Source organism: Hyperoodon ampullatus (genome assembly GCF_949752795.1).
Source record: "Hyperoodon ampullatus genome assembly, chromosome: 4".
Taxonomy (NCBI): domain Eukaryota; kingdom Metazoa; phylum Chordata; class Mammalia; order Artiodactyla; family Ziphiidae; genus Hyperoodon; species Hyperoodon ampullatus.
In genome coordinates this window covers 150212410-150236280 of record NC_136917.1, presented here as the reverse complement: position 1 = coordinate 150236280, position 23871 = coordinate 150212410, and the positions used below count along the sequence as shown (strand labels likewise).

The 23871-nt window shown below is 38.0% G+C and overlaps 1 protein-coding gene across 1 annotated transcript in view; it reads left to right on the top strand.

Annotated features, from left to right (window-relative positions):
- Window positions 1-1745: 1745 nt before the first annotated feature.
- LOC307052239 (cadherin-6) overlaps window positions 1746-23871 on the top strand; it is a gene marked incomplete at its 3' end in the record, with an annotated part of 57573 nt that continues 35447 nt past the window's right edge. Inside the window, exon 1 of the mRNA XM_079703070.1 lies at window positions 1746-1988. Within this exon, the coding sequence (XP_079559196.1) occupies window positions 1761-1988 (228 nt within the window). The 5' untranslated portion in view covers window positions 1746-1760. The remainder of the gene's footprint in view (window positions 1989-23871) is intronic.

Sequence of the window (23871 nt, the reverse complement as noted above, 5' to 3'; positions counted from 1 at the left end):
CAGCATGACTAATTGTCACAGTACTAATTCACTCACCTGTGGAAGTTTCAACTTCCCCGGCCTGCTGTCAAGAAGATGCATAATAATGGAATAAAGCTTTAAAAATGCTGAACACTGTGAAATATTTCACTTATATTCCAACAGAAAACTTCCACTTAAACATGTGTTGGGTGGCTATAATTATTCATTGCTGAGGTTAAAAAAAAAAACTGGTCATATATACATTTACCTGGTAGAAAAATAGGAGAAAAGGGAACAAATCTTTTCTGACATAGAGGGAAAAAAAATACTGATCAGATTACCTACAACCTGTTTCTTTATCTGCACTTATTTATTAACTGTACCAGCTTAATTACTACTGTGTTCTACATTACAAAGCCCTTCATTTTTTTATTAGTATTATTTAAGAAAATATATTTTCTATATCAAATAGTAAGATGAAGGAATAATTTATTGGATTTTTTTTCAAGAAACATGGGAAAGTTTAGGAAGGAGATATAGGCATGTATTACTTAACTTACATAAGATATTAAACCAAATTGTGACATCTTTGCCAGGCACTCTGGCCCAAGGATTTGTTTCAAATGCTAGGTTGTGTTTTTGAAAATTAGTATTTGTCATGGAAGATTATTACCGCGATTATAATAGCTGACTTATCTGAAGATCTTGACGTCGATTGCCCTCACTGTGGTATTGAGGTATATCTGATGTACCTGTGAAAATTACATAGAAACTGTTGGACCAATTTTAATATATATACTTGGTTGCCTCTGATACAAGTAAAATTTAGAGAGAAAAGCCCACCAGGATTTCCTAAAGAAATTGGAATAGAATTGTTCATTTTATTCTTTATTCTATTAAATACAAATTCCATAGGTTGTTCATTAACCCATCCTGTAGTGTTAATTGGGTTGTATGAGGAAAAAAAGTTTCCTGGTCAAGTTTGGGAAATACTGGATTAAATGCAGGCTTATCATCATTGCTACAAAATTTCACTTCAGAAACGTCAATATGTATAAAAAAATATTTTTCAAAAAAAAAAACAAAAAAAAAAGAAACCTCAGTATGCTAATGAGCATCCTGAAGGGAAGGCATTAGGTCTTTTCCAAGCTTATTTGACCCAGGCTGTTCCATCACAACACATCTCCGAAGCCAAGAGTCTGCAGAACAGGCTTCTGCCTCCACATCACAGGTGCTCAATACACTGTAGTGAAATTTCAACATTATCCACTTTCAATTGAATCAAAACTGTCTGTGATATTCTTTCATGAGGATAAATATGCAAATAGAATCAGAAACACAAACTCATTTCTTCTAACCAGATCTCACCCCACATACTCAGAGGTAAAAGAGTAGTGAAATAATCCACTCTGGCATGTTGACCTACAGCAATGCTATTACTTAAAATAGGATTTTTAAGTGATAGAAAAGGAGAGAGGAAAACAGCAGCTTCCTACTTCCATTTAGCATATCTGAAAGACTGTTTTCCTCATTTCAAAATTGATTGACAATTTATTTTTTGTTGTTTTGCTATTCAAATTTATGTCCTCTTTTTTTCCCAGAGCTTATTTGCTCTAACGCTGAATTTTAAGCATCTCTAAAAATGCTTAATATGTTATTATTCTTTCCAGATATCCTCTGAGAGCCAAGCCAAGAACATTAAGGAAGAGAGGAGGAATGAGGCTGGATACAGTGCAGTGAAAAAAGACACTTCAGGGAGAAGGGTACCCACTACTCAGAGACTGGACTGTGTCATCAAAATGAGAACTTACCGATACTTCTTGCTTCTCTTTTGGGTTGGCCAGCCCTACCCGGCTTTCTCAACTCCATTATCTAAGAGGACTAGTGGTTTCCCGGCAAAGAAAAGGGCCCTGGAGCTCTCTGGAAACAGCAAAAATGAGCTGAACCGTTCGAAAAGGAGCTGGATGTGGAATCAGTTCTTTCTGCTGGAGGAATACACAGGATCCGATTATCAGTACGTGGGCAAGGTAGGATTCCACTGGGCTCTTTGACATTCTGGTTTTAAAAGCCTGAAGAAGTTACTTCTCATAAATAGATGGGGAAGATGTGAAATATTCCCCCAGTACAGTAAGAACTGTTGTTTATCTGGTAAGACTTTTTTTTTTCACTTGAGTAGTTTCAGGAAGACTGTAGCAAGAAGCTGAGAAATGTTAGCACTGCAACAAAGAAAGAGAAATGCTTCCACTGAAAACGAAACACCTACAACCAGCTGCATAGGATTATCATAAATCCTTGAATTTTTACTTTAGCTTGAAAAATGTGGTCCAGCTATTCTATAAAGTAGTATGTATTAAAAAAAATAGGAATAGAGCGATTAAGCTGTAAGGAAAAGAAGTTTCCTTTTTCTCATTGTGAAAGGAAACATTCTGAGCTTTAGTCCTTTGGCCACATTCAAATTAACTATTTTTTAACTCTGCTACCTACAGAGCCATCCATTCTCTGAGCAAATGGAGCCCTTTGTCCTCAAAACCCACCACTGCCTTAAATTTAGTTGTTACTGCTGTTGCTGCTGTTTTGTCTTATCTCCAATAATTGGCAAGAGCCAGGCATTTCAAAACTTATGATTTAATTGTGGCAAGGTTCACAAAAGAGAAAAAATGGTTATGTAAAGGTGTTATTTCAAAATATCATCTGACCATCTTATTGACTCCAGAAAGTAAAATGAGGACGTATCGCTTATTACAACCCTTCCAGATTACTGGAGCTGAGTCAGGGAACCAGCTTAGTTATACTGTCATCATGAGTTTCACTGAAATTTTATCATCAGCTACATTCCCACTGCAGAATATCTGCATCCCGCAAATAAGTGAAAAAAGACAGGGACACAGGTTTGTACTTCGTAGGTTCTCTGTTTCAGAACATGGTATTGATAAGAAAAATAATTGTCATACATCCTTTACATAAACAAACTGGGAACAAACATAATAGAGATGATAAAATGTCTTTATGATTACAGCTACAATTTTAGAACATCTATATTTGGATATCACTCAAAAAGCATAAATTTTACAGATTCCAGGGGCTGCATGTTCACGCTTCAATCTGTTATCAAATATCCCTGAATAACCCTGTGCCAATATTCTCTTTAAGCATTTACCACAATAAATGAAGGAAAGCCATCCATGGCTTGGGCTGAGGTAACCAGGCATCGTTCCAGTGAAGTGAATTATTAATGTGGAATAAAGTAGGAGAGGAAGTATTCAGTGAAGGGGTGAACATCAACATGGATCCCCAAGGGTCTAACCTTGTATTTGCTGTGAAATTCACATACTGTGTGACTGCTGAAGACAGTCCACTTACTTGCACTTCACTCCATTTCCTCTGGGAAATTTGAATAGCACTACACTAAAGAGGCTAAAAAATTATTGTAAAAATAACAATAATCTTATAATCTTTAAAGCACTTTCTACAATACAAATAACATTATTGTTATAGAAGATTAAGTTTTTTAAAGTGCTGTATTTAAATAATTGATCCCCCCTTTCTTTTCTTTTTCTTCTCAAATTGTGATGCCATTTTACATAAAAATACATGTATTTTTAAAGAAAGGCCAGGTAGGGCTTCCCTGCTGGCGCAGTGGTTGAGAGTCCGCCTGCCGATGCAGGGGACACAGGTTCGTGCCCCGGTCCGGGAAGATCCCACATCCCGCGGAGCGTCTGGGCCCATGAGCCAAAGCCGCTGAGCCTGCGCGTCCGGAGCCTGTGCTCCGCGACGGGAGAGGCCACAACAGTGAGAGGCCCGCATACTGCAAAAAAAAAAAAAAAAGGCCAGATATTTCAAAATACTAGAAGCAACAATGGATAAAACCTCAGAAGAATCAGTTTTATGATTATAATTGTGAGAGGTAATATTGCCATGGGGAAAAATTGCGAGCTGTGGAGTCAAGCAGATCTGAGGCTGCATCGCTGTGCTGCCAATTGCCAGTTGTCTGGCCCACGGCAGGTTATTAACCTTTCCAGACTTTAGTTTCTTCATCTAGAAAATGCATGGAGCAATGCCTACCTACGGCATGGAGTTGCAGTGTAAAGTGAGACAAGAACTAGTGGCTGGCACGTAGTAGGTGCAGAAAGAAGTTATTGATGAAAACTCCATTGTATACACTCTATTAAATCTGTCTGTAATGCATGGAAGTGGATTACTGACTTTTATATCATTGAAAAAGTAAAATGATATAATTAACGGATCTCTCAGTGGCTGGCAAATGTAGAGGACTGTGGGAAAACCCCTTCACAATCACAGCTTCAGTTTGATTTGTTGGATTTGGATATTTTATTGGCAGCAAGATAAGTTTCCTTTCCTCATCATTATCTGCCCCTGCCCCACATCCTTGAAGTTATAACCCATAAAAAATATACACTGGAAAAAAAAAGTCAAGGGCAATAATTGAAGTTATCGTAGGTGCCAGCATTGCTACATCAGATGCATGTAAGAGGTGTTCCTGAACTATTGATAAGGCATTTTCCTGAATCTGTCTTTGGACTATATGTTTTATCAACAGACAAAGGGATTAGACTACAATTTGTTTTTTACCACAATTAAACGTAGACAAAAAATAAATATTTAAAAAGAAAAAAAAAGGTTCGTTCTCATGTGGCAACAGGTTGGTCCACTTTAAAAAGATTTGGAGTAAACAGGTACCTGATGAGATTATCCAAATCCACAAGGTCAAGAAATTTGGGGGAGAAAAAAAAATTAGACTATAGCAGAGGTTCCAAACCTTTCTTGGTTCGCAATGCCTGTAACATCTCGATAATTTTTTCACAATGCCCTTAGGCCAAAAGGAATAATTAGACCCAAACAACTTAATACATATTTATGTTCTAACAAATAAGTAACCAAAATAACAATTAATAGAAAAAATAATATTTTTATTTCACTCTTAAATAACCAGTTACTTCCTAATGGAATGTGGGCACGTATTGGAATCTGCACAACTTCTCAGATTGGACACCGACCCCTGGTTTCCTTTTCCACATTGATTTTCACACGGTACTTGCTTTTTAACACGGGCACTGTGGGAAACCCATCTTAATAAATATATGACATCATCGAAAGGAATGTAGCACCACCTACTGTTGAAACTGTGATCTACGCTGAGCTAGTAATTCGCAAGATGTCTGATAGCTCGTGTTGCTGTTATTTCCCTCAAATTTTTAAAATATTTCCTGGGGGGCTTCCCTGGTGGCGCAGTGGTTGAGAATCTGCCTGCTAATGCAGGGGACACGGGTTCGAGCCCTGGTCTGGGAGGATCCCACATGCCGCGGAGCAACTAGGCCCATGAGCCACAACTACTGAGCCTGCGCGTCTGGAGCCTGTGTTCCACTAGAAGAGAGGCCGCGATAGTGAGAGGCCCGCGCACCGCAATGAAGAGTGGCCCCCGATAGTGAGAGGCCCGCGCACCGCAATGAAGAGCGGCCCCCGCTTGCCACAACTAGAGAAAGCCCTCGCAAGGAAATGAAGACCCAACACAGCAAAAATAAATAAATTAATAAACTCCAACCCCCAACATCTAAAAAAAAAATAAAAATAAAAATAAAATAAAATAAAATAAAATATTTCCTGGTGCTGCAGTGAGTTCCCTGCTGCACCCCAGGGTGCCTTGGTGCACACTCTGGGAACCGTAGGAATGTGGTTAGATTGGTATATAAAGGTGTACAAAGGCTAATAGAACCTTAAATTGTGCCATTAGCCCTACTAAATAATAGCTACTTAGAGCCTATTCTTGAGACCTAAAACTGAAAAGGTTGATCTGTACATGTAACAGATAGAAGCATTAACTAAGGAAAAGTAATGTGGTTGAGCAAATACACTTAAAGTAGAAGAAAGAAGTTTTTACATTATAAGCAGCTGTTTATATGTGTGTTCCTTGGTTCCAGTTATTTGGAGGTAAGTCAATAGGGATGACAGTGACTTCACAATGGGGGAAAATGTGAGAATGGGTATGGGAGCAAGAGGCTACCTGGTGTAGAAGGAGAAAAAGAAAGTCACATAAGCATCCAAGAAGCAGCAGGAGATGGAGTCTGGAGGCTGCAGTGACAATGAAATGAATATACAAGATCATGCTTTAAAATTGAAGCACAGGGACTTCCCTGGTGGCACAGTGGTTAAGAATCCGCCTGCCTATGCAGGGGACATGGGTTCGAGCCCTGGTCCAGGAAGATCCCACATGCCGTGGAGAAGATAAGCCCGTGCGCCACAACTACTGAGCCTGTGCTCTAGAGCCCACGAGCCACAACTACTGAAGCCCGTGTGCCTAGAGCCCATGCTCCGCAACAAGAGAAGCCACCGCAGTGAGAAGCCTGAGCACTGCAACGAAGAGTAGCCCCCACTCGCTGCAACTAGAGAAAGCCCGCGCGCAGCAATGAAGACCCAAAAATAGGTTAATAGCCAAAAATAAATAAATTAATAAATTAATTAATAATAATAAAAAAATTGAAGGACAAGCAAAGGTAGCAAGACCTTCCTTCTCATGCTGTCTTAATGCTCCTCAGCATTTCTCTGTGTCCAGTAAGATTAACGCAGAAACATGGACATGGCACAGCTGGGGAAGGATGCACTTGTAAATAGAAGTGAGGAAGGCCAGTTACAGCTGAAATATTGACACCCAAACTCTGATTTATGAGACAGTTCTCAACACCTCTACATACCTGAAAAGGTGGTGGCAGGTAGAGGTATCGGAGTAGAAAGAAGTGGTCTTATATTGGGTAAAAGTTTGTGAGCTTAAGATATAGATGTGGATACGGATACAGATAAGGAAGATGCTATTTTCTGAAACAGGGGTCACAACCCCTGGGCCACGCGGCCTATTAGGAACCGGGCCGCACAGCAGGAGGTGAGAGGCGGGCGGGCCCCCCGGGCGAGCGAAGCTTCACCTGCCGCTCCCCATCGCTCGCATTACCGCCTGAACCATCTACCGCCCCTCCCCCGCCCCACCGCCGTGGAAAAATCGTCTTCCGCGAGACCGGTCCCTGGTGCCAAAAAGGTTGGGGACCCATGTTCTAAAATACATAACCATTTGGGGGAACTTTTATGCTGATTTAGCATAAGTGGCATCTGTGTCTGGGAGCCTGTTAGAACTTTAGAGTCTTAGGCCCCACCTGAGATCTATTGAATCAGAATCTGCTTTTCAACAAAAGCAGAATTTTAGGTGAATTTTATGCATATTAAAATTTGAGAAGTGCTGCTTTTAACAGTATGTACGTTGGCCTGGCTCTCACTTCCCCAGAGATTCTGATTTAGTTGGTTTTTAATTAAGTATTTATGATCCAAATATGTGGCGAAACTTGAGAACCATTGCCCTAGGAGAATATTATTGGCAATAATTAGAATTAGATGTGGCAAGCTCAGTGATAAAATAGGCATCCCCAAAGTATTGTGGAAATATAAAGGAGAGGGGCCACCTGGGCTCAGGGGTTCAACAGAGCTTCCTAGAGACAGTGATGGTGTTGGGACCACATCTTAAGGGAAGAACAGATGTTAGCCCATCTGGCAGAGGGAGAATTACCAGGACTTCCCAATTAACTGTTTGCAGAAGCCAAAGGAGAGAATGCAGGAGGTTCAAAAAGTCGGAGGTTTCAAGCTAGAACAATCAGGGTAGTGAAAGTGTCACTGATGCTGGCACAGAAAACAGAAAGAGGTAAATATTTTCTTGTCAAGGGCTAAAGGAAAGAGTATTTGACTTTATGCAGAAACACTTAGATTATCTTTGGCTTTATGTAAGCTGAATAGAAAAATAAGAGGGAAGCATTGTAATTCCACATTTTCAGAAAACCCCATTCCCGTTCTTCCAGATTTACATAATACAGCAATTCTTTGACAATAGCTGGTATATAGTCTAAGATTAAATTCAATAAGAAAAAAACATAGGTAGATATAGATTAGATTTTGAAGACATGGTTATTCATTAATATAAGAATGAATATATTTAAAATCTCAAAACTATACACAATTTTAGGCAAAAGATTCCCATTTTATCATTAAACAACCCACAGCAACACTTAATTTCCTTGTCTCCACCATTTTATCCCTCACAATGTTCTTAATCCTCTCCTTCCACACAATGTATAGTCTCCATTAGAGGCATTTAAGATGCTTCTATTTTTAGCAGCATATCAAGAGATCTGTTTTTGTGGAATTTGATAAACCATATATTTCATAGATATTTTCTGATGTTAGCTTTCTGGAAGTTGGTGATGGTTTCTTTTTTTTTTCAATCTGCAATTTTTTTTAATTCCTAATATGATTTATCTATGCCTGCCCCCTTGGTTTATTTATTAGTCTTGCTCAAAATCTTCCTATTTTGTCTTTTCTTTTTTGGAAATTTTGAATTTTATTTTATTTATTTTTTTATACAGGAGATTCTTATTAGTCATCCATTTTATACATGTTAGTGTATACATGTCAGTGTATACATGTCAATCCCAATCTCCCAATTCATCCCACCACCACCCCAACCCTCCGCTGCTTTCCCCTCTTGGTGTCCATACGTTTGTTCTCTACATCTGTGTCTCAAGTTCTGCCCTGCAAACCAGTTCACCTCTACCATTTTTCTAGGTTCCACATATATGTGTTAATATACGATATTTGTTTTTCTCTTTCTGACTTACTTCACTCCTTATGACAGTCTCTAGATCCATCCACATCTCTACAAATGACCCAATTTCATTTGTTTTTATAGCTGAGTAATATTCCACTGTATATATGTTCCACATTTTCTTTATCCATTCATCTGTCGATGGACATTTAGGTTGCTTCCATGACCTGGCTATTGTAAATAGTGCTACAATGAACATTGGAGTGCATGTGTCTTTTTGAGTTATGGTTTTCTCTGGGTATATGCCCAGTAGTGGGATTGCTGGATCATATGGTAATTCTATTTTTAGATTTTTAAGGAAACTCCATACTGTTCTCCATAGTGGCTGTATCAATTTACATTCCCACCAACAGTGCAAGAAGGTTCCCTTTTCTCCACACCCTCTCCAGCATTTGTTGTTTGTAGATTTTCTGATGATGCCCATTCTAACTGGTGTGAGGTGATACCGCATTGTAGTTTTGATTTGCATTTCTCTAACAATTAGTGATGCTGAACAGCTTTTCATGTGCTTCTTGCCCATCTGTATGTCTTCTTTGGAGAAATGTCTATTTAGGTCTTCTGCCCATTTTTGGATTGGGTTGTTTGTTTTTTTAATATTGAGCTGCATGAGCTGTTTATATATTTTGGAGATTAATCCTTTGTCCATTGATTCGTTTGCAAATATTTTCTCCCATTCTGAGAGTTGTCTTTTCATCTAGTTTATGGTTTCCTTTGCTTTGCAAAAGCTTTTAAGTTTCATTAGGTCCCATTTGTTTATTTTTGCTTTTATTTCCATTACTCTAGGAAGTGGATCAAAAAAGATCTTGCTGTGATTTATGTCAAAGAGTGTTCTTCCTATGTTTTCCTCTAAGAGTTTTATCATGTCCAGTTTTACATTTAGGTCTCTAATCCATTTTGAGTTTATTTTTGTGTATGGTGTTAGGGAGTGTTCTCATTTCATTCTTTTACTTGTAGCTGTCTGGTTTTCCCAGCACCACTTATTGAAGAGACTGTCTTTTCTCCATTGTATATCCTTGCCTCCTTTGTCATAGATTAGTTGACCATATGTGCTTTCTATCTCTGGGCTTTCTATCTTGTTCCATTGATATATATTTCTGTTTCTGTGCCAGTACCATATTGTCTTGATTACCATAGCTTTGTAGTATAGTCTGAAGTCAGGGAGTCTGATTCCTCCAGCTCCATTTTTTTCCCTCAAGACTGCTTTGGCTATTCGGGGTCTTTTGTGTCTCCATACAAATTTTAAGATGTTTTTTGTTCTAGTTCTGTAAAAAATGCCATTGGTAGTTTGATAGGGATTGCATTGAATTTGTAGAGGTCTTTTGTCTCCCTAGATAGGTTTATTCCTAGGTATTTTATTCTTTTTGTTGCAATGGTAAATAGGAGAGTTTCCTTAATTTCTCTTTCAGATTTTTCATCATTAGTGTATAGGAATGCAAGAGATTTCTGGGCATTGATTTTGTATCCTGCAACTTTACCAAATTCATTGATTAGCTCTAGTAGTTTTCTGGTGGCATCTTTAGGATTCTCTATGTATAGTATCATGTCATCTGCAAACAGTGACAGTTTTACTTCTTCTTTTCCAATTTGTATTCCTTTTATTTCTTTTTCTTCTCTGACTGCCGTGGCTAGGACTTCCAAAACTATGTTGAATAATAGTGGTGAGAGTAGACATCCTTGTCTTGTTCCTGATCTTAGAGGAAATGGTTTCAGTTTTTCACCATTGAGAATGATGTTTGCTGTGGGTTTGTCATATATGGCCTTTATTATGTTGAGGTAGACTCCCTGTATGCCCACTTTCTGGAGAGTTTTTATCATAAACAGGTGCTGAATTTTGTCAAAAGCTTTTTCTGCATCTATTGAGATGATCATATGGTTTTTATTCTTCAATTTGTTAATATGGTGTATCACATTGATTGATTTGCATATGTTGAAGAATCCTTGCATTCCTGGGATATATCCCACTTGATCATAGTGTATCATCACTTTAATGTGTTGCTGGATTTTGTTTGCTAGTATTTTATTGAGGATTTTCGCATCTATATTCATCAGTGATATTGGACTGTAATTTTCTTTTTTTGTAGTATCTTTGTCTGGTTTTGGTATCAGGGTGATGGTGGCCTCATAGAATGAGTTTGGGAGTGTTCCCTCCTCTGCAATTTTTTGGAAGAGTTTGAGAAGGATGGATGTTAGCTCTTCTCTAAATATTTGATTGAATTCACCTGTGAAGCCATCTGGTCCTGGGTTTTTGTTTGTTGGAGGATTTTTAATCACAGTTTCAATTTCATTACTTGTGATTGGTCTGTTCATATTTTCTATTTCTTCCTGGTTCAGTCTTGGAAGGTTATACCTTTATAAGAATTTGTCCAGGGCTTCCCTGGTGGTGCAGTGGTTGAGAGTCCGCCTGCCGATACAGGGGACACGGGTTCATGCCCCGGTCCGGGAAAATCCCACATGCCTCAGAGCGGCTGGGCCCATGAGCCATGGCCGCTAAGCCTGCACGTCCGGAGCCTGTGCTCCGCAATGGGAGAGGCCACAACAGTGAGAGGCCCGCGTACTGTGAAAAAAAAAAAAGAATTTGTCCATTTCTTGCAGGTTGTCCATTTTATTGGCATAGAGTTGCTTGTAGTAGTCTCCTAGTATGCTTTGTATTTCTGTGGTGTCTGTTGTAACTTCTCCTTTTTCATTTCTAATTTTATTGATTTGAGTCTTCTCCCTCTTTTTCTTGATGAGTCTGCCTAATTGTTTATCAATTTTGTTTATCTTCTCAAAGAAACAGCTTTTAGTTTTATTGATCTTTGCTATCGTTTTCTTTGTTTCTATTTCATTTATTTCTGCTCTCATCTTTATGATTTCTTTCGTTCTGCTAACTTTGAGTTTTGTTTGTTCTTCTTTCTCTAGTTCCTTTAGGTGTCACATTAGATTGTTTATTTGAGTTTTTCTTGTTTCTTGAGGTAGGCTTGTATAGCTATAAACTTACCTCTTACAACTGCTTTTGCTGCATCTCATAGGTTTTGGATTGTCGTGTTTTCATTGTCATTTGTCTCTAGGTATTTTTTGATTTCCTCTTTGATTTCTTCAGTGATCTCTTGGTTATTTAGTAACATATTGTTTAGCCACCATGTGTTTTTGTTTTTTATGTTTTTTCCCTATAATTGATTTCTAATCTCATAGCGTTGTGGTCAGAAAAGATGCTTGATATGATTCAATTTTCTTAAATTTACTGAGGCTTGATTTGTGACCCAAGATGTGGTCTATCCTGGAGAATGTTCCGTGTGCACTTGAGAAGAAAGTGTAATCTGCTGTTTTTGGATGGAATGTCCTATAAATATCAATTAAATCTATCAGGTCTATTGTGTCATTTAAAGCTTGTGTTTCCTTATTAATTTTCTGTTTGGATGATCTGTCCATTGGCATAAGTGAGGTGTTAAAGTCCCCCACTATTATTTTGTGACTGTTGATTTCTTCTTTTAGAGCTGTTAGCAGTTGTCTTATGTATTGAGGTGCTCCTATGTTGGGTGCATATATATTTATAATTGTTATATCTTCTTCTTGGATTGATCCCTTGATCATTATGTAGTGTCCTTCCTTGTCTCTTGTAACATTCTTTATTTTAAAGTGTGTTTTATCTGATATGAGTATTGCTACTCCAGCTTTCTTTGAATTTCCATTTGCATGGAATATCTTTTTCCATCCCCTCACTTTCAGTCCGTATGTGTCTCTAGGTCTGAAGTTGGTCTCTTGTTGACAGCATATATATGGGTCTTGTTTTTGTATTCATTCAGCAAGCCTGTGTCTTTTGGTGGGAGCATTTAATCCATTCACATTTAAGGTAATTATCGATATGTATGTTCCTATGACCCTTTTCTTAATTGTTATGGGTTTGTTTTTGAAGGTCCTTTTCTTCTCTTGTGTTTTCCACTTAGAGAAGTTCCTTTAGCATTTTTTGTAGAGCTGGTTTGGTGGTGCTGAATTCTCTTAGCTTTTGCTTATCTGTAAAGCTTTTGATTTCTCCATCGAATCTGAACGAGATCCTTGTCGGGTAGAGTAATCTTGGTTGTAGGTTCTTCCCTTTCATCACTTTAAATATATCATGCCATTCCCTTCTGGCTTTTAGAGTTTCTGCTGAGAAATCAGCTGTTAACCTTATGGGAGTTCCCTTGTATGTTATTTGTCATTTTTCCCTTGCTGCTTTCAATAATTTTTCTTTGTCTTTAATATTTGCCAATTTGATTACTATGTGTCTTGGCGTGTTTCTCCTTGGGTTTATACTGTATGGGACTCTCTGCGCTTCCTGGACTTGGGTGGCTATTTCCTGTCCCATGTTAGGGAAGTTTTCGACTGTAATCTCTTCAAATATTTTCTCTGGTCATTTCTCTCTCCCTTCTCCTTCTGGGACCCCTATACTGCGAATGTTGTTGTATTTAATGTTGTCCCAGAGGTCTCTTAGGCTGTCTTCTTTTTTTTTTTTTTTTTTTTGTGGTACGCGGGCCTCTCACTTTTGTGGCCTCTCCCGTTGCAGAGCACAGGTTCCAGACATGCAGGGTGAGCGGCCATGGCTCATGGGCCTAGCCCCTCCGCGGCATGTGGGATCTTCCCGGACCAGGGCACGAACCCATGTCCCCTGCATCGGCAGGCGGACTCTCAACCACTGTTCCACCGGGGAAGCCCCGTCTTCATTTCTTTTCATTCTTTTTTCTTTATTCTGTTCCACAGCAGTGAATTCCACCATTCTGTCTTCAAGGTCACTCATCCGTTCTTCTGCCTCAGTTATTCTGCTATTGATTCCTTCTAGTGTAGTTTTCATTTCAGTTATTGTATTGTTCATCTCTGTTTGTTTGTTCTTTAATTCTTCTAGGTCTTTGTTAAACATTTCTTACGTCTTCTCGATCTTTGCCTCCATTCTTTTTCTGAGGTCCTGGATCATCTTCATTATCATTATTCTGAATTCTTTTTCTGGAAGGTTGCCTATCTCCATTTCATTTAGTTGTTTTTCTGGGGTTTTATCTTGTTCTTTCATCTGGTACATAGCCCTCTGCCTTTTCATCTTGTCTATCTTTCTGTGAATGTGGTTTTTGTTCCACAGGCTGCAGGATTATAGTTCTTCTTGCTTCTGCTGTCTTCTTGCTTCTGTAGTTCTTCTTGCTTCTGTCCTTTAGCTTCTGCTCTCTTCCCTCTGGTGGATGAGGCTGTCTAAGAGGCTTGTGCAAGTTTCCTGATGGGAGGGACTGGTGGTGGGTAGAGCTGGCTGTTGCTCTGGTGGGCAGAGCTCAGTAAAACTTTAATCCGCTTGTCTGCTGATGGTTGGGGCTAGGTTCCCTCCCTGTTGGTTGTTTGGCCTGAGGCAACCCAACACTGGAACCTACCCAGCTCTTTGGTGGGGCTAATCGTCGACTCTGGGAGGGCTCACCCCAAGGAGTACTTCCCAGAACTTCTGTTGCCAGTGTCCTTGTCTTCACGGTGAGACACAGCCACCCCCTGCCTCTGCAGGAGACCCTCCAACACTAGCAGGTATGTCTGGTTCAGTCTCCTATGGGGTCACTGCTCCTTCCCCTGGGTCCTGATGCGCATTCTGCTTTGTGTGTGCGCTCCAAGAGTGGAGTCTCTGTTTCCCCCAGTCCTGTTGAAGTCCTGCAATCAAATCCCACCAGACTTCAGAGTCTGATTCTCTAGGAATTCCTCCTCCTGTTGCCGGACCCCCAGGTTGGGAAGCCTGATGGGGGGCTTGGAGTCTTCACTCCAGTGAGTGGACTTCTGTGGTATAAGTGTTCTCCAGTTTGTGAGTCACCCACCCAGCAGTTACGGGACTTGATTTTATTGTGATTACGCCCCTCCTACCATCTTGTTGTGGCTTCTCCTTTGTCTTTGCTTGTGGGGTATCTTTTCTGGTGAGTTCCAGTGTCTTCCTGTCAATGACTGTTCAGCAGTTAGTTGTGATTCCGGTGTTCTTGCAACAGGGAATGAGAGCATGTCCTTCTACTCTGCCATCTTGGTGATGGTTTTCTTGGGGGAGTTTTTCCATAAATTGATATGCTGTGCTTTTTTAAATATCATGAAAATTTGGGTTCTCATTGATGCTCTAATGTACAGGTCCTCCTAATATGCCTTTCTCTTGAGTCGTTAATGTCTACCCAATTCAATGAGCCACTAGTCATAGGATAATTAGACAGTAATGTTTTAACAGCCCATAAAAATAAAAGTTGTCAGCCATATACACCTTTAAAATTAGGAATGAACAATTATTTGTTCCTAATTACGTAATCCAAATTCAGTCAACATGAAGCCATATTTTATTCATCTGAAAGACCATCTAAAAGATGCTGTCATTAAAAGATTGCTTTCTTATATTCCTTTTTTTTTTAAGAGCATAGACTTAGGAGTAGAGACCTCCTAAGGTGATTCAGAGACTAATTAACCACTGCTGCTTAAACAGGAACATCAGATTAAAGCATCTTCATAGCTAACACTTACTGAGTATTGTTTTGTTCCAAACACTCTGCTAAGTGCTTCAGGTGTACTATTGCAATGTATCCTCACCAGTGAGTTTCCACTGTAATCCCTGTTTTACAGAGGAGTAACCTAAGGCTCAGATTCGGCCAGTACTTTAGCCCAAGATCTCTGACTGCTAGAACCTGGCAGTCGACCTCTGTCTGACCTCACAAGTACTCAGTTACATCCCCTACCCTGTGCATCCAGTACTTCATAGAGACATTTTGAGGCACAAATGAAGAAACAGTCCTAGAATATGCTTTGGCATTCAATGATTGCATTCAACTCAATACCACAAATACCTACTGAGTACCTGCTGTGTGAAACCCAAAGGTAGAGAGAAACAGAAAAAAATTTTAGAGACTACTTTTAAAGAGCTACAGAGATGTGTTGCATTATTATTACATGCATTATTTTTAATTTTTCTTGTTTTAATTTCCAGAACACATCAGTGTTATTCAAAATAGTTATAGGTCAGCATTTTAAAATTAGATATGCCATTAGTGGTGTTTCTGGTCATCATGATGAAAAAGTCACTTTTCTTTTTATTTCCCTTGATAAACTTCTCTAAACTTCTGTTCTGATTCAGTCACCTGCAATAATCTTTTCTCCCTGTGTCAGGACAAGTGCCTTGGGCACATCTCTCTTCTTCATCATTTAAATTTAATGATCAGACATTTAACATTTTCATATTTCAACTGGTTAGTATATTTAAGAGAATGTGCCTTCACTTGCTCCTTGAACGTACTTTTTAAAAATGTTTCAAGAAGTAACTTCCCAACTGTCAATAACTGGCAGTAATGCTGATTTTGTTTCCACTGTCGGCCAACTGATTTCACTTTCTTTATGACAAAAGCTTCAATTTGCTATTTTATGCGTAAGAGAATGTCCTGTGTAACAGCAGTTCTCTGAGTCTTAAACCTCCCTCTCTGCAGTCACTCACATGGAGAGCAGAAGAGTTAGAATGTCTGACCTTGGTCATAAACCCAAAGGCACTGTTTGGCTACCTGGGTCACACAAGCAGAGTAAAGTATAGAAAGCCAAACAAGGACCCAATCCCAAATCCTCCAACTTCCATGTTATTATGCCTGTGGACTCCTATATCCTCTGCTTATAATTCAATTTGCTGAAAAAAATGGAGGGATCAAGTTGAACAAAAGAGAGTTAAAGGCTCAAATCCTTTCCATTCCCACTGAGTTATTTTGCCTCCGTGCTCCACAAGCCAAACAGAGCTAGAGGCTGTCAGAAAGTTATAGAGACTCTGCATGCTCGTTATAACAAACCCGCCAGAATCTAGCCTATGGACATTGTTAAGTATTTCTTTACTCATCACCTTAATTTGTTTATGAAACCATGTAAATATTTGATTTGCACCAGAGTTCGTCATTTTTTGTCATGTATGGGTCCACCCTAGCAGAATGGGAATATAAATATACAGAATGCCAACATCCCAGTTTACATATCTTTTAAAATCAAAATCCCTAATTATCATTTTGATTGACTCATTTCAAAAATCAGTTAAAAATCCCTGACATATTGGCAGTCAACGGTCAACATATTCTGAAACCACTGATTTTCTTCATTTCCATTGATGTGAATTAGTACATTATTTTAAATATGAGAAACTAAGAATATATTGTAACAAGAATTATAAATTTAACTTTTAGAGTATCCTACCTCTAGTCAAAATTAAAAACTGTCTTTCTAATATTCTACCCTTTTCTACCAAAAATAAATGGGTTTTTGGAAGGGGTCCTGCCTTTAACAACCTTCATCAAATTTAGAGATTATGTTTAGATGTTAATGTATCATTGGAAACTCAAGGATTCAACTCTTTTTGTATAGATGTAGGCTGCTGTTAGCAAGCTCCACCTTCCTACAAGTTTTTATGTTGCCAGTTATTAAGATGATAATGTAATATACATTGTCATCATATATTGATATATACATCATATATATCATATCCTCATGAGCGTGCTAAATATATAAATATTCTTTGAATACCTATCTTTCCACCTAGAATTGAAGAAGATATTGAAAGAAAGTACAGAATTCTCCATAAGAGAATTAGAGGCTTTTTTCTTATTGCCATTATTGATAACTAAGTAAAAATAACAACAGCTATTCTCAAAGGTCAATGTGAGGAATCAAATTTGAAATTATGCAGCCTGGAATAAGAAGAAAAGCAGCATGCCAAAATGTTTCACAGGAAAAATATTTATAGTTTCTTCCAGTTTTCTATTCACAGAGAACACATATGCACAAGAAAAGGGAGGCACTTTAAAAGATTAAAATGTATACATGTTTGAGATATATGGATAAATATTTTAGGTGAATTGGTGTGTTTCAGAAGACCTGAGGGCGGTAATGAAAGCATAACAAAAAGCCTGAAATATCCGTCTGGATGTGGGATTTAATGCTGACTAGAGGGAACAGAGATTGGAGTTAAGAAGGCAGTTGAAGAATTTATCTCAGCTATGGCATTTTCAAATAGATTTGGAGAGAAAATGGCTTTCATTCATTCAACAGTTATTCACCAGAGACTATAAAGTTAATAGCATGGGCAGCCTGCCTATGTTTGAGCCTCAGCTACACTGTGACTATCTGGGTAATATTGGGCAAGTTATTTAACCTCTCTCTGCTCTCCATTTCTTCAGCTGTTAAATGAGGGGAGTAATAAAGTTGTTGAGGTGAGAATTAATTAAGTTAATACGAGAAAGAGCTTAGGATGGGGTCAGCATATGGTACTCACTAGTAAGGTACTAAGGGAGGACCAGAATAAGGAGGGAAGACATCCTACTATCAAGTGCATCTTCAGAAAACAGGAAAGGTGAAGAGAAGGATGAACCAAAAGTGCCCAGTTGATGATTCCACTAATGTTCAGTCTCATTCTCTGAAGTCAAGTATTATGGGCCAGAAGATGGTGCCAAAGCAGCTAAAGCAGCTGCAAACACAACTCATCACTAGCAATTCAGAGGGCCAAGTATATATAACAGTACAAAGTTTTCTTTATTATCCCAACCAAACTAAAAATAAAATGAGCACTACACTTTATGTAATTTGATGATCCTCGTAACTTTTGTAGATCCTCCTATTAAGGCTATATATCATTTCATTTTAAAACATCATTGGGCCTCCCTGGTGGCGCAGTGGTTGAGAGTCCGCCTGCCGATGCAGGGGATACGGGTTCGTGCCCCGGTCTGGGAGGATCCCATATGCCGCGGAGCGGCTGGGCCCGTGAGCCATGGCTGCTGAGCCTGCGCATCCGGAGCCTGTGCTCCGCAACGGGAGAGGCCACAACAGTGAGAGGCCCGCATACCACAAAAAAAAAAAAAAAAAAAAAAAAAAAAACATCATTACTTAACACCACAATTTGGAGTTTATGTTTTTGAATATTTAAACTACTGTGAAATGTTAAGAGTCTGGTTAGGTCTTGTTATTTTTTTCAATAAAACTTCAATGCATCTAACAATCAAAAATGACTATCACACTTAGGGTATAATAATGTTTTAAATTGGATTATCATAGTTAAGTTAAGTAGGATTTAATATCATGAGATCCTTATATTATTGCCCCAAAGTTTATTATTGTGGGAAAATTACTTTTGATTTAATTGTTTAATTACATTTTTTAAGAGCAAAATAATTAATTCCTTGTTTAAGGTTAAACGTTGACCTTTAATATATTGAGTACTCTTTTATATTGGGTCCTAGGTCTGGTCTTTCAAATTAGTACTTTAGATATTGAACTTAAACCTTTGAATACTTATATCTTTATAAACTCTGCAGGACCTTAGACTACACCTCACTCATATTTTTATCCTTAAAGATATCTAGCACAGATTTTGCACATTGGAAACAGTCAAATATTACTTCAATTAAGCTGCAGGGACCACAAAAGATAAAAAACTGCTGTGTTATCTAAAAGCTGCCTCCCAATTTATTGATGTGGATGATTTGATATGGATATCATTGGTAGTGTTTTGTGTTGTTGACAACTGAAAATCTAGTCTTCAAAGTTCAAGGATATATTAGATAGTAAACATATAAACCAAATCATCATGAAAGTCTTTCCACAGAAACTACCTCTGGAAATTTCACATCAAAATGACATAGGTATTTTATGATATAATAGCAGAAAACTCAAGCTTCCTTAGTGCAAACCAGAGAAATTAAAGATAACACAGTTAGTTGTATGTGCATAAACTAACAGGAAAGATAAAAATGAAAATATATAGCAAATAATATCGCATAATAAAAGTTGGTTCCTTTAAGACCTTTACGAATGAAAAATCAGACATTATTTAGGATCTCAGTAGAAGAAAGTTTGAAACAAAATGAGAAAAAGCCGTAGTTCATTAATAGAAAACAAAATTTTTTCTTAAAATTCCTAAGCTACACTGTGCAGATAATTCAAGTGCTCAGTAAAAGAGAAGTCATTTAAGACCTGAGAATGTTGATTGCAATGATTCACAAAAAAATCAACTATACAGAAAAATGGGATAACACAGAGAGAGAAAAATTCTATATAATGACCAATTCTTTTTGTACCAATTATATATTCTTCTAATCAACATATTTTGAGTTCTCACAAGAAATATAATCATTTCTGGAAAATAATCACATCTTAACTCTTTCTACTGTTTATATTATGAGTACAATTCAGAAGCGAACATGAAAGAGGAGATGCAAAGACAGTTCTGCTTTAAAACAGTTATGCAAAACTTTAGCATGCTTTATTTTTTTCTTTTCACAAATCGTGAAGCATAAGAATGTGGCTCATTTACTTAATCTACATCTAGGGTTTCTTTTTTGTTTTTCCAATGAAGATACATACCCTCCAGGAAGCAAACTTTCCCTTTAGAAATCATGTAAAGCAATTTTTATATTTGCATCTTCTCTAAGTTTGAGATTATTGCCAAATAAAAGTGTTTAAAAATTTTTAAAAAGAAATCAATAAGGTAGAGTGGAGTATAAGAAATTACTTTATTATCCATCTGTATCTTGAGTGTTCTATCTGCCCTCCCAACTGTGTGTATTCTGTAAAAAGAACAAAAGGGGGGAATCGTTTACCTTGTATGAAAGCTATGATCTTGGTGATTACCAATCTACCTGCCTCTTAAAGGGAAATATTGTTTTAAAATCAAATCAAGAAAATGAAGTGACTTGGGCAGACTTCAGTGGCAGTACTTTATTCGGTTTTATCTCCTTTTCAACAGTCTAGACATCACTTACTTGAGTTTTAAAACGATAAGGAGACAGTCAGAATCTTTACTGCAATTCAAACCATCAAGTAACTTCAAGGAAGGGGAGGGTGCTGGGTGGGGAGGGACAGAACAGAAAACACAACACAAGGGAAATCATCCCCTGGTAGGTGAAGAGGCTTCTTAGATGGTTTTTTAGCAGCGTTTTATTGCAGAGAATTTGTAATGAGATAGGAGCAGTGATAATATTTTTCCACATTTTATCAAGTACTACAGTTTATAAAGTGTTTTCATGTGTACAAGCATTCCTCATGATCTGCCTAAGCACTCTTTCAGTTGAGCAGAATTCAATCGTGGGTGTAAGGAAACAGTCCCAGAGGGGTTAAGAGACCACAGTGCCATTGCCAGCAGAGTGCCAAAGGTGAAGCTGGAGTCCATGCTTTTTGACATGGTTTAGTCTAATACTCTTCCCTTATACCACATTATTACCATGTTCAAGTAGTAGAGAGTATTTCAGGCATGGTGGGCAATGGAAGAGTAGCACAGGGCTTAGGAGCTGGAGCACTTGAATTTAGGGCACTAACATCACCATGAGAACACTTTCCCTAGCATGACCATCCAGACAGCACACATTTCTCTTCACTGATTGTTCCCCAGTTATTCCCTTGAAGAAAAAACAAAACCAAAAAACAAAGCTGTTCAAATTATTTAAAAATTTATAAGCTGTTCCCATGCAATAAAACTAAAAATTAATTAATGAACTCATAATCATTTCTCCTAGAATTGCTCACCATTATTTCCTTGAGTATATGAGTGGGTTACAGAATTCAGTTTAATCATCATTTATTGGACATGTACAGGATGCTTGAGAGTTATGAATTTGAATGAGAAATAGTCTCTCCCTAAAGCAAACTACTTGTTTTATAAAGATATGGCTTTAACTTTTTAGATTCTAATTAAGAATCTACATAAGAATATTATATCCAATATATATATATATATATATATATATATATATATATATATATATATGTATTTTATCCAATATGTTTTTTACCTTTGAAGAAAAACACATTTGGGGAAAAGTCCATTAACTAGTGAGGAGCATAATTTTTTTTTAATTTCTGCTGCTTGAATCATCACGTCTCAGATGTCTGCATTTATCTATTAATATTTTCTTCCAAAGTGTATTTGTCAGAGAGAAAGAGACAGGAGGCAAGGGGAGTGTGTGTGTGTGTGTGTGTGTGTGTGTGTGTCCTTAGATTTGATAAGTGCTGAAGAGATTACATTATAAGGCAAAAAGTAGGATTGTAATTGGTGAGTTACAATGCCTTATTAAATCAATTTTTGACTGGATATCTGGCTCTCAGCTTGATTTACCACTGGCTTTTTTAAAATGAAAATGTTAGACTAAGCAGGAGCTCAGACTAATGTCTCAGTCTGCCAAAGACCTTGGACTTCCAGAGCCAAGCAAAAGGCAGTAAACAATGCCTTTTTGGGGAAATAACTTCATGCAGTGAATAAACCAAAATGCATTTGTTTAGTTGATAAATCCCCAATGAACAATAACATCTATTACAATTTGTACCATTTGTGCCAATAGAATTTACAAATAATTTAGCCTGGGGTCTAATATAATAATATAATGAATCCAGAAACATTTATAATCATGGTAGGGAGTGCTTTTTGGTAGTATTCTCTGATGTGAAGGAACAGACTTTGGGGTCAGGCAGATCTTGGTAACCTCCCTGGCTCTGCTCTTAACTTTGGATAAGTTACTTAACCTCCCTAACCTCAGTGTCTCTGAAACAAGTGGAGAAAATAAAGCTTACTTCCTGGAGTCATTATGAGTATTATTGATTAACAAACAAAGCATTCCTGCAGTACCTAACACATAGTAAGTGTTCACCAAGTATTAGTTTTCTTCTTTCTTCACTGAAATTCTTGAAGGACCACATGCAGTTCCAGCTCACCTTGAATTCCAAGGGTAAAGAACTACCTTAGTGGGACTTCCCTGGCGGTCCAGTGGTTAGGACTCGGCACTTTCACTGCCATGGCCCCGGGTTTGATCCCTGGTCAGGGAACTAAGATCCTCCCCCCTCAAAAAAAGAACAACAAAAAAACTCCCTTAGTTTCCTATTGCTGCTGTAATGAATTACCACAAACTTAGTGGCTTAAAATAGTACAAGTTTATTATCTTATAGCTTTGGAGGTCAAAAGTCTGAAATGGGTTTCGCTGGGTTAAAATCAAGGTGCCTCAAGGTGTCTTTCTGGAGGCTGTAGGGGAGGAGCCGTTTCCTTGTCTTTTCGAGCTTCTAGAGGCTGACTACATTCCCTGGTTCATGGTCCCTTCCACCAAAGACAACAGCATAGCATCTTCAAATCTCTCTCTATCTCAGTCACTCTCTGACCTCTGCTCCATCGTCACATTTCCTTCTTTGATTCCAGCTCTCCCCTACTTCTTTCCCTTATAAGGACCATAGTGATTACATTGGGCTCATGTGGTTAATCCAGGCCAGTCTCACTACTTCAAAATCTTTATCTTAATCACACCTGTAAAGTCTTTTTTGCCATGTAAGGTAACATAGTCATTGGTTCTGGGAATTAGGACATGAACATCTTTGGGAGAGCCATTATTCTGCCTACCACAACTATTATAGCACTAAAGTTTTGTTCATTTAATAGTTACTCTGGTACTTTTGACATTAAATTCAAGGTATTGAGTGTAAAGGATAAATGTCAAGGGAATTAATACATTTCTTCTGAATTTAGATTTAAAATTCTTCTGCTTTTAGCAGTTTTGTCAAAAATTCTCCTTCACATAACACAAGGTCTGTTTCAGTGCTTATTAAATCTAACAAAGGTAAAGATTGAATTGAGTGGGGTCATGTGGAATCTCTGCAAATGCAGAACACTTTACAGTATTATATGAACGTATTTTTAAAGTTACAAGGTATGCAATGAGGAAAAAGAGATGGAAGGATAGATTAGAGAGATAATAGATAGATGATAGATGATATTGATAGATGATAGATAGATAGATAGATAGGTAGGTAGATGATAGATAGATGATATTAACAGATAGATAGATATAGGATTCAATCAGTGGTTCTCAAAGGAGGCTATTTTGCCCCGCAGGGGACATTTGGCAACGTCTGGAGACATTTTTGGTGGTCACAACTTGAAAGGTGCTACAGGTATCTAGTGGGTAGGGGCCGGGGATGCTACTAAACATCTTATAATACACAGAATAGAGTTACCCAGCCCAAAATGTTAATAGTGCAGAGGTCAAAAAATCCTGAATTAGATAGATCTTTGTAACTCAGCACTTAAAATATTGTTTGGTACAGGATAAACCTTTAATGAATGTCATAGAACTGAATGTAAATATCCAGAGAAAATATTTATGTTGCAGTTAACAGACTAGACTGTGGTGTCAGACTGCCTGGACTCCAATCCTTCTCCCGTTGGTTGTATGATTCTGAGAAGTTACTAAACTCTTACCTTGCCTCAGTTTCCTCATCAGTTGAGGTGATAGGAAGAGGGTCATAATGAGTAACAAATTATA